This window comes from Notamacropus eugenii, chromosome 1 (genome assembly GCF_028372415.1).
Source record: "Notamacropus eugenii isolate mMacEug1 chromosome 1, mMacEug1.pri_v2, whole genome shotgun sequence".
NCBI lineage: Eukaryota > Metazoa > Chordata > Mammalia > Diprotodontia > Macropodidae > Notamacropus > Notamacropus eugenii.
Genome location: NC_092872.1, coordinates 652,902,063 through 652,913,984, shown reverse-complemented (window position 1 = coordinate 652,913,984; position 11,922 = coordinate 652,902,063). Strand labels below are relative to the sequence as shown.

The following is an 11,922-nucleotide window of genomic DNA, read 5'->3' as shown; positions in this document are numbered from 1 at the left end:
GTTTGGCAAGGAAGTATAGCATAGTAGTGATGAAAAGTTTCAATTATCCAGACATTTGCTAGAGCATTCTCTATCAAGAGTAAAGTAGTTAATAATTTCTTGACTTCCCTTAATATTGGATCATTTCATCCAACAAGAGGTAGACATACCAATGAGGAGGATTAGGTTCTGGCCAAGATTCTCTGTAATGTGAATAAACTGGCTACTTGGTGGATGGGAATGTAGGGACAGTGAAAGGATGAGTACTTAGGGGAAGTCATCATCACATCATAGAATTTATAATTGATCTGTTGGAATGTATTAGTCACCATCATATTGCCTTCATTAGATCTTTTCTAACTCAATGGAAGTGGGATTCCATGAACAGAGGTGAGGAATTTGATGGGATGGGTAGATTTGCCCCTCTCAGACATACATCTCCTAGCATTCTGTTTCTTCTGGTAAGGGAAGAATTTAAAAATGCTACTTGTTAAATACAAAGATTTTTGTCCTAACTTTTATCCTAATTGAATGGACTTTTAGATGTAAAGACGTTGTGCTTCACATTGTACTCATACTGAGTTCACTTAGAGGGGGCTAGGTAGAACAGTGGATAGAATGCTGGGCCTTGTGTCAGGAAGATCAGAAATCAAATCTAGCCTGAAACACTTACTGTTTGGCAAATCATTTAACCTATCTTTACCTCAGTTTCCCCATCTGTAAAATGAGAATAAAAATAGCATTTCCCTTCCATGGTTGTTATGAGGATTAAATAAGATGATTATTTGTAAAGCATTTAGCACAGTGCTTGGCACATAGTAGGTTCACTATTATAATCATGATTATTAGTATTGCAAGAGCTGAAAGTGTCCCAGAACTTAGTAAAGCAATGCAGACTCTACTATATACTTATACTTTCAGGTGAAAAAAAAACCTCTGAAACCAATAATAATACACAGATAATAATAGATTTCAGGGTGGGAGAGGGTAGATAATGTGGCATTTCTTTGTGCTGGGAGTGGTAATTTCATCTAATTATTTAGGCCATTAATTCCCAGTGATTTTCCAATGAGCCTTCCATTCCATTAAAAGTCAATAACAGTTGTCAGTATGTCTCAGTCCTTTATGCTCCTAATTATTGTTGAGTTATATTTTCCCATGGAGTGCAATAGAAAATACACATGCATACACATCCACAAGCTGAGGCATTTAACAACTCAAAACAAAGTTCAGGAAGTTGACTCCCAAGTGAAATACGTGGAACAATACTGCATTTCCCTAAATCAGTTATTTTATTATATGCACCAAACTTCAAAAGTAAAGGAATTAAATGCATCTCTTTTCAACAAACATTGTCTACTATATGTATGACCCTGTATTAAGCATTGCAAGGGGAGATAGAGATGAATAAGACACAGTTCTTGTTTTCAAGGACCTAAAATCTCAAAGGGAGAATCAAAGAAGCAAGTAATTATAGTGCATATCACTGTAACTCAATTCACTGTAATGCAGTGGGGTGGGCAGCCCATTTAATTAATCCACACATCTGATCACACCATTTCCCTGTTTCTGCCAGGGGCACCACCACCTACTTGCCAGGTTAGCAACCTACTTGCCGTTTCTGACTCCTCACCTTACATATTTAATCTGTTGTCAAGTAATGATATTACTTCTTTCAAAGCATCTCTCATACACACTTCCTTTTTCTCTACTCACATAGCCACCAGCCTAGCACCTCATGCCTGGACTGTTGACTTCCCTGCCTCAAGTTTCTCTCCACTGCAGTCCATCCTCCACTCATATACCAAAATAATTTTCCTAAAACTTGTCTTCCTCTCTCCCATCCCTGAGACACACTCACACACACACACACACACACACACACATACACACACACTTAATAAACTTCAGCAGCTTTCTATTAGCCTTAGGAAAAATGTAAAATCCTATGTTTGGCTTTTAAAACACTTAACGTGTCCCTTTCCTACCTTTCCAGTCATGCACTTGTAATGTTAATGGGATAATAAGATCTTCCCCACCCATTAATAGGCCTCCTGTGGAGCCCATTGGGGGAGGGACTTGCCTAAGGTAAAGCTTGCTTAGGGGGAGTCTTACTTGTAGGAAAGCTTCCACACCTTTTGGTACTAAGTTGATTGGGTACTGAGTCATGAGGGTTGTGATACCTTCTGGCTCTGAGAAGTGTATACATACTTTGAGTTGGTATTTTGATTTGGGGAGGGTTCCCTCATAAGGATTGTTTGATTTTCCCAGCCAAGACTCTGAGTAGTTATATGTTCAGATCCCCTGACTACTCAGATGTAAAGGCTCTCTTGATTCAGTGGTGTATGTAAAATGTGTAGCAATATTGCTTTGTTTCAGGCAGTCAGAACCCGGTCTGTTGGTCTTTATGCTAACTTCTCTGCTTGTATATTTTCTGACATCCAGGGTGACTTTTCCCCTGAACTAGTGAATGTAATTAAAGAAGATTGTTGACTCCTTAAAAGTTGCTTTCCTTTAAGAAAAGGAGATCCAAGAACCTGTGCTAGCAGGTCATCCTGGGTGTGTCAGAGTGCTTGCTGTTATAGTACTTTACTCCTCTTCACATATCCTATGATCCAGACTTACTATTCCTCACACAACTCACTCTATCTCCTAACTTCTCATTGATTGTTTCCTACATATCTCCCTGCTCATCCATACCTCCTGGCTTCCCTCAAAACTCATTTCAAATCCCACCTTCTTCAGAGGTCCTTCCTGGATTTTACCACTGGTACTGCCTTCCTTCAGAGTACTTCTCATTTATACTATCTGTATCTATATATTGGAGAAGGAAATGGGTGACCACTGTAGTATATCTGCCAAGAAAGACATGACTGAAATGACTCAACAGCAACAAAGAGATATAGATATGTATGTGTGTGTGCATATATAGCGAGATATAGATATGGCAGGTACATAACGTGCATGTTGTGTTCCCCATTAGAATGTGTTCTTGACTGCAAGAACATGTTTTTGCCATTCATTATATGCTCAGTGCTTAGTACAATGCCAGTAACAGCTTAATAAATATTAGTTGACTGATTCTGTCCCAAAGTCTTCAGTAACTGATATTCAAGGCCCTCCTTAATCTATCATAACCCTGTATTTCCAGATTACTTTATACTATTTTCCTCCATATTTTCTAGGTCAAAAGGAATTGAGTTTTAATAAATAAGAATTTCAATATAGATTAAAATGTTTAGATATACATAAAACTTGATAAATGGAAATAGCAAACAAGTGCAAAAAGACAGTGCTCAAAGGGTACAAATGAATGAAAAAAATGAAAATGATTTTTAAAATAACAATACAAAATAAAAGAGTCACATGGCAAGGTAATATCCTATCCTCTCAATCTTAGGAACATGCCTAGGTCAGACATGTTGGAAGGAAGTTCTGACAATGTGGAACTCTCCAGGATATGAATGTATTGTTTGGGACCCAGAAAGAAACATCCTAAAACACAACAGGTTCTTCACTAGATGTGGTGCCTTGGAGCAGAGGTATCAAATGCCTTTGCCCAGTTATGTGACCAGTAAAACTTGTGATAACCAGAACCATATTCAAATGTAAATGGGAAATGTTTAATAAAGTAAATAAAAACAACACAACATAAATGATGTTCATTTGTGGTTTTCTAAGTCAATGTGCTACCAGCAGGGATCTGTTTATATTTGAGTCTGACACCACTATCCTAGAGATCCCCAAATTCAGTTCCATTAGAAATATTTTTTAAATTGCCATAAAATAATTTCTCTAAAATAAGACAATCTAATATCTAGTGTCTCTCAAGTGTTTATAAATTAAAACGAAAGAATAAACGAATGTATCTTTTTGAATTCATTTTTATCTTGACCATTTTATCTTGACCAACAGAATAATTATAAATCTCCCATTCACCATACTATAAACTGTCAAATAAATTTTACAATATACAATTTTGATGTCTAATAAGCCATTATATTTTTGTTACTGGAGCAATAATAGTTGTTTATTAGATTTTTAAAATATTTTATAGAGAGCTGGAGGCCTTCACCCTTCCTGAGATAGTTTTTGAATGGAGGAAAAATAATCTATAATAATTACTAGGAATTAGTTATTAGGAGCTAAATATCCCATATCACCTACAATGATTCTTTGGAAGTTAAGAATAAGATAAAATGCACAAACCTGATCTATGAACTGGACAAGGGCGCTAATCATCTATAAATAATCTACAGATGTTTTCAGAGGGCTGTTGGGACCAACATCATTTGCATTTGTTGCAAACAATGAAATGAAGAATTGATTCTGTTGCCCAATAGCCCAATGAAACTGCTACAAAACCAATATTGGATAAGAAAATCCTTTCCTCCAAGGTTTCTCCCCACCTTGTTTCAATGATAAATAAAATATTTATGGCTACTCTTGTTAAACTAAAACTGTGCTTATATTACTTTACCCTACAGCAAAATCTCATTTTTAAAAGACTCCTTGGTAATTTTGATAGTCTGTGATGCAATTCAGACTTGGGTCTTTTGTATCTAGAGAACTGCAGATGGTGAGAATGAAAGCTCAAAATGGTTGTAAGAATCAATGACCTCACGAGATGTTCTAGAGCAGATTCTTAACTTTGTGGCAAGGACCCTTTGGATGTCTAGCAAAACCTACGGACCCCTTCTCAGAATAATGTTCTTAAATGCAGTAAGCCAACAAAGAAAATCAAAAGTCAGCAAAAATTATGTAGTAGTTTTCCTATACAAGTTCATAGACCTAAAACTATAAATATAATTATTCTAAGAGAAATTAAGAAAAAATGTTCCCACATATACAACATTGTTTTAGCTCAGTAGCTCAGATACCATTTTTAGTGATGTCAAGTCTCTTGGAACCTAAATAATTATATTTACTTACTTTGTGCTACGCTGTGAAACGTCTGAATTTCAGTCACTTCTACATTAGAGTTGCTGTGTGTTCTGCTTTAAAAGATAAATATGAGGGAAGGAAACAAGCATTTATTGTCTAATATGTGCTAGACATTGTGATAAGCCCTTTACAAGTATCTCATTTGATCCTTGAAACTATTTTGAGGGATAAGTGCTATTATGGGCAGCTAGGTGGCATAGTGAATAGAGGGCCAGGCCTGGCATCAGAAAGATATTGTCCTGAGTTCAAATACGGCCTCAGACACTATGTCTTTGCCAAGAAAACCCCAAAATGGGGTCATGAAGAGTTCAACAGGGCTAAGACAACTGAACAACAACAACAAAAAGTGCTATTATGAACCCCACTTTACAGCTGAGGAAACTTAGATAGACTTGCCCAGGGTCACACAGTTAAGGAGTATCTGAAGCCAAATTTGAATTTAGGTCTTCCTGACTCCAGGTCCAGTGTGTCAATGGGTCACCTACAATTAACAGTCAATAAACATTATTAACTGCCTACTGTGTCCCAGGCGCTGGTACCAAGCTGACATTTGTGTACTCACAAATACATGTGAGTATGCACACACTCAGCGTTTGTTTAATTAGGCTATATAGGTAGTCTAAGTAATATGGAAATGTACAATTGGAGGAAAAAAAGGCTTTGAATCTTTTAAATCCTGAAATAATTAGAAGTATGATAACAGTTTTTGAAAGTATCAAAAAAAAAAAAAGACTAATGCATGTGCTTTATTAACTAAATTTTCATTAAAAAAATACTCTGACTTGGAGTTAATCCCTTTAGCTCAGATTGCTTGAAGCAAATGTGCATATTAACCTCAGAAATGATCTTTTTTCTTTCTTTTTTTTTACCACTTACTTCCAATGATAGTCATAACCAATCGCTAGATGAACTTTCTTTTCAACTTATTCTGTCAAGTCAGAAGCAGGGTGTAAATTAGTACCTTTTAATGACTCATGATGGACTCTTATCATCCACATAGGAAAGCAGAAAGTAGGAGGTTATGATAACCATTAGATGGTAAAGGAGACATAAACAGATGCTGTTCACAAGTCTCAATGCTCCAATGGCAATTACCACCTGCTCTACTTCATCTATTAGTGCCATGCATGAAATATAAGCCAAGAGACAGAAAAATTCTGTGGACACCAATCTTCAATGTCACAAATGGGTTTTAAATTCTTTCATTAACAATACAGACCACATATAGCATAGCAAAATAATTCAATGATAAAATAACAGACTGGAAATTCAGAAATTTGATGGTATACTGATATACGTATACTCAAAAAGACACAACAGCATCAGATATTTTCATTTCTTTCTCTAAAAAGTGTGAATTGCATGTTTTACAGAGCTGTTGTAAGAAATAACCAATGGAGAAAAATATTATTCCTACTCTGCCTACTCAGAATTTATAATCTTTTCACATTAGGTTCAGCTAAAATTTATCTTAAAAACAAACGGAAAAGATTTGTTAAGTAAATATTGATTCATCCTTCTTGCCACTTTTTGAAAACAGAGCAGAAGTACATTCCTTTAAAAATATTTTATAATTCAATTTTTAAATTAATTCTGATTGACTTTCCTTCTAATTTGCTTGAACTAGTAAGGTTTCTGGGGCAAATGGAAATGGTGAATTTCTCTGCAGTTCCAAGAACACAAAAGCAAATTACAAGCATGCATTACTAAAACTCACTTGAATTTTTATCGACTCAAAAAAGAAAATGAGTATTATGTGGCACCTTGAGTGAGATGGCCTACTTCACGCTTAACAGTTGTTCAGTTATATGAGTAAATTAATTATTGTATAATCATAAAACCAATATAGCCTCAAAACACAAAAAATGGTGCAAGATGAAAGAATGAGAATATACCTAACAGAACCAAACTTAAAAGTTGGTTCAAGAGAGAAGAACAAATCAATTTTAAAAATTAAACATGTGAAGAAATATTGGTATATCCCTTAATACTTTTAATTCAATCTGTATTTAACTAGGATCATTCATAATGCTTTTCCCCTGAGACAGTATTTGAGTGTAAGCTCAAAAAAATCAAATAGCTCACACTTAAGTGGAATAGCATTCCTTTCCTGGCCTTCAGTTCTTTCCCTTTGAGTAGACCTTAGCAAGAGAAATTTATTTTTCAATCATATACAGACATCAGCCAAGCCTCTTGCTTACTGACTTGTAACTTCAAGTTCATTTAGGGGAAAGAAAAGCAGCTGTAACAACCACAGTCCCATGCTAGAAACTCTGGGGAAAGATAGTAGGAAGGAAACATATTCCTTTGAAATGCCCAAGACTTTCTCCTTTAAAGATTTTTATAAACAATCACATATGCTGAAATTGGCTCCATGAGATTTTATGAAAGCAGTATAAAGGTTGCAGTTCTAAAATTAATTTTTTAAAACCATCAGGCCTAAAACCCTTATTGTAGACAACAGAAATGACTTTGGCCTTACCTACCCACTGCCATTATCTTCTACTATTTTCTCTAACCCTCAGATGCTTCCTCAGAATTTTTCCTCAAATATTGATTCCCATAAAATTATACTTAAAAAGAAATACTAGAAAGACAAAATATATTGAATTTCTAATTAGGCTTCCTTGCCAATTCTCTTTGTACTCACCATGATTTCTGTAAAGAAGCAAATGTGAGACTAGTTTAAGGCTGACTGAATATATTCATCTATTACTTAAGTCCAACTAAGTTTAGTTCAACTTCATGTTTAACACAGGTATTTAAAAAACAATAAAAAATGCATTAAAGACTTGCAAAAAAAGGTTATTTTTATCCAAATGAGTAAAATATTATGTCATTTATCTGTCTCAAAGGTTAAGTGGATGAATGAATGACAAAATAATTTGTTAATGTCTTACAATGTGCCAAGCACTATCCTAAGTGATATGGATACAAATGCAAAAAACAAGTTCTTGGTCTCAAGGACCTTACAATCTAATGAAAGAAAACAGAGTGGTGCCCAGAGAGGGTGCTCAGGAAGGGGATGTTTTGACAGGAATAGTGAACGGAGTCATAGTAAAACTGATTGACATATCCTTTCCAGAAATTATAATATTGACTTAATTTATCGATCTCAGAGCTAGGTAGAAAGGAGACAAAGGGCAGGGAAGCATGACAGGAATGTGGCCAGAATATGGCATGGTGGATCTGGACACTAGATAGAGTGAATTCTCACCTGTCAGGATTACAGAGACCAAGACAGAAGCTAAAATGCTTTCTGAGGCACAGTGTGACACCAGAAGGAAGAATCAGAGAACCATCCTGAGTTATTTAGGCAAGAGCTTCCAATATATTGATATTCAGTCATTAAAAGTCAAACTTGAATGATTAACCATAGATTGATTTGTTTATTGTGCATCTGAATAACATGAACAAAACAGAGACAGATTTAGCCACAGCAAAAAAATCTACCAATATTTGTCTCTATCCTGATCATTTAATAAAAATAGAAATATTATTCAAGAATATACAAAGAAGATTTGAAAAAATGAATATTACTGTGACGCCATGAAGACTTGGTCTGGCCGTTAGAAATCATTTTTTAAAATTCAACTCTTTGCCACAATTTTCACTTTCCTCACCACAAATAAGATTTTGTTACATGTTCACAAATGAACCCAAATGATCAAATGTCTCTAAGTAGTTCCAACTTCCCTCCTCAGCAACAAAAGTGGGAAGCAAAATACTTGCAACTGTGAGCAATTCTTTTAAGTACAAAGTTTTGGCTATTTCTTTGGAGTATATCACCATTATTTGCTCTCACCTCCACATTACTTCAGCTGAAAAAAGTCAAGTCACAGCAAAGATGGATGTTGCTGACTTGTGTCGATCTCCTAAGCTCTAAGCCATTTCATCTTGGCACAATGACAAAGAACTTGGCTTATTCCTGGTAGATGAGAACAGAATTCACCAAAGAACATTCACAACCTCTTTGCTGTCAAGTCTGGAGTCAAAGTACATCTGTCAAAGCACAGATATCCTATACTGACTGACCATAGGTCACCCAGTTGCACAGAATCACTATTTAGTGACTACTGACTACTGATCAACTTCTTATCCAGCACATCCAGAAAATAATTTTTTCTGTGACTCACTAACCTAGAATGATTTTTATATGTATATGTGTGTGTCATGCACAGGTAGGTGTGTGTGTGTGTGTGTGTGTCTGTGTATATGTGTGTGTGTATTCATTTTTGGTCATCTGATAATCTTATCTATATAACTAAATGTTAAAGGGAATTGACACTCAGTTACCAAGGTTCAAAACTGAAACCTTTGATATGGGGTCAAAATTAAACTTGAATTCTAAATCATAAATCATAGCATGTCAGAATAAGAAGGAACTTTAAAGGTCATAAAGTCTAACCTAAATACTGAAGAGAGAAACCCCAGGAGAGTCATTATTTCCTAAAAGATGGTAGAAAAAGACTCCTTCAGTATTTTGATTAGTATTTAGAATCAAATTAAAGGCTTGTGTCAATACAGACTTGATTATCTTTTTCAACTGAGTATGTGCTTGCATCCAGATCTGTCCCTGTTCTTGTAAACTTAAAAATTGAATCTTTTGACAAAGAGCATAAAAGGAAGAAAGAAATTGGGAAAATGAACAAATTTCCATAATTTTCAAAAGAATTCTTCCCTGAGGTTACATATGAAAAATCAATTGTTCATAAAAGTCAGGCTACGTTAAGAAATGAGAAAAGGATACAGCAGGAATACAGAACTGGTTCCTTTATCAACAATATAGTCAATCTATACAAAATGCTCAACATCCTCTGTGAATAGCTCCACTGAGGCTACATACATTCCACTAAATGTTTCCAGTTCCAGGTAAATACAGAATAGTTGATGAAAACATACTTTTTGAAACACTAGTGTTAAGAAGCAGCAGCATAGACCAGATCCAAAATTCACTAAAAGGATGAAAGAGCTGAAAATTCCAGTGAAGAGGGAGGAAATGGTTCAACGCAGTGAATACCATAGCACGTAACATGACTAAAGTTTAGAGCATAAATCAATAATGTAGCAACAACAGTGCTTCACAATAGATGGTTTCCTAAGGAAAAGCCCCAGGCATGAGCTCAGGTCTCCCAGTTTTAATGTCCAATCCTAGGAAACAATTTCACAACTCTCCTCTTGATCTTCAAAGTTAATAAATGAGCCATTAACTGGTTTCAATGGTCTCTCCATTCTGAGTAAATATCAGTTCTTGAATTTCATTCATTCTCAACACTTCTGCATAGAGCAGATAACGATGTAGGTTAGTGGGAAGTGGTAATTGACGGATAAAATTATCAGATCGCAGGCGTTCTGGTTTTAGAATAGACCGAATTTCCAAGCGGCAGAGGTGAGTCAGGGAAGGAATAGAAACTGTAGAAACAAAATCAAGATGTTAACAAAATTAAAATAAAAGGATGCAACAGTGCCTTTACACAAAGTAAGGCCTTAAATTCTAAAGTTAGCAATACCAATGCAAATTAAGGAAATGATAAGACTAGGTCCAGTAATGAACAAAGGAAAACAACAAAAAAATGCCTCGTTTTGGCCCACAGCAAACAGCTCCCAGGTCTACCAAATCAAGTACCTAAAATGAACTACTTGCCAAGATATCCTCTTAAATTTAAGCAAGACAGTATAAAACTGTCTTTAAAATATATGTGTATATATACATATATACGCACATACACATATATAAGTGTATATAGATACACATATGTACATATATTTTTTCAAAAAAAAATTTTTTTAATGGTAGCAACTTAATTCCTAAGATAAAGACAAAAAAAAGTGTTTACCAAGGTTAATGTTCATGAGAACTAAAAGGAAAAACACTTGCACTTTCATGTGAATCAAGAACATAGCTTTTCTGTTAGTTCATTAAATTTTATATAAATCCCTATAAAATATAGCAGAGATTAACAGATCAAGAAAAGGAAGAGCTTACTATTGCCAGTCACTTTGAGTATACATTTTAGAATCCAAAACAAGAAAAGTTAAATGACTACACAGAAACTACACTTGAATTTGTATATGAAAGCTGGATCTAGTGCAAAGATAGACAGCTTCTTAAGCTTCATGAATCATATGCCAGCAACTACTAATGTAGAATCACATAGCACATTTATTTACATTGCTTTCAAGTCAAATGCCCCATTTTAATCTTGAATATCACTGTAAATTAAATAACAGCTGCAAACATCACCCCTTTGTCAGATGGAAGAGCTCACGCTTACATGAGTTGCATTTGTGCCATTGTACTAGACTCAGCTAGAGTTATGCTCTTTCAACCGCACTGTTCTCCAGGGCTGTGATATCTTAATTCTTTGATGTCTTCTTAAGGCAGAAATCAGTTAATCAAGACTTAGGCATTTGGAATGGAAAGGACACCATCACTTTAAGAACTGATTTCACTTTTAATAGCACCATTTTGGTTCTACTGAGGCCTTAACAGATCACTGACCTGATGAACCATAATTGCTCAGAAATATGTTCGTTTGGACTGAGGGAGTTTTTAATCTGTAGATTATTACCACCAGCCCTTCAAGTGCCATTTTTGCTTAACTTGCTATTGAGTACTAAGGGAGTTTTAAATCCATGTGTATAGTAATTGTGTGTGTATGCAAAATGTCTATGAAAGTTTTAATGCTAAGTAATTTCCAGATGTACACTCACTACTTTAAGTAATGCAATGGATACCAAATCTTTATAACTGGTTGAGGTAGGGTCAAGCTCTCCCTTATATTAAAATACAAATGTCTCAGCAGAATCAAAGGCAAAATATATTTTCAAGAGAACTTAAAATTCACTGCCAGGAGACTTAAAGCTATTAAAACAGAGATTTGATTTCTTGGGTTGAGACAATAACTTCTCCTATAAAATTAAGTCCAAAATCATTTAACATTTTCAAGTCACTTTTTGATCTACTAATCAAGATCAAGTTGAATTCTTCCTAAGATT

General features: G+C 35.0%; 1 protein-coding gene across 5 annotated transcripts in view; it reads right to left on the bottom strand.

Moving 5' to 3' along the window:
* Window positions 1–9,681: 9,681 nt before the first annotated feature.
* ASB3 (ankyrin repeat and SOCS box containing 3) overlaps window positions 9,682–11,922 on the bottom strand; it is a 124,062-nt gene continuing 121,821 nt past the window's right edge. For all 5 annotated transcript variants that reach the window (XM_072635580.1, XM_072635583.1, XM_072635582.1 and 2 more), the window contains one exon: window positions 9,682–10,335. In XM_072635580.1, the coding sequence (XP_072491681.1) occupies window positions 10,130–10,335 (206 nt within the window). In that variant the 3' untranslated portion in view covers window positions 9,682–10,129. The remainder of the gene's footprint in view (window positions 10,336–11,922) is intronic.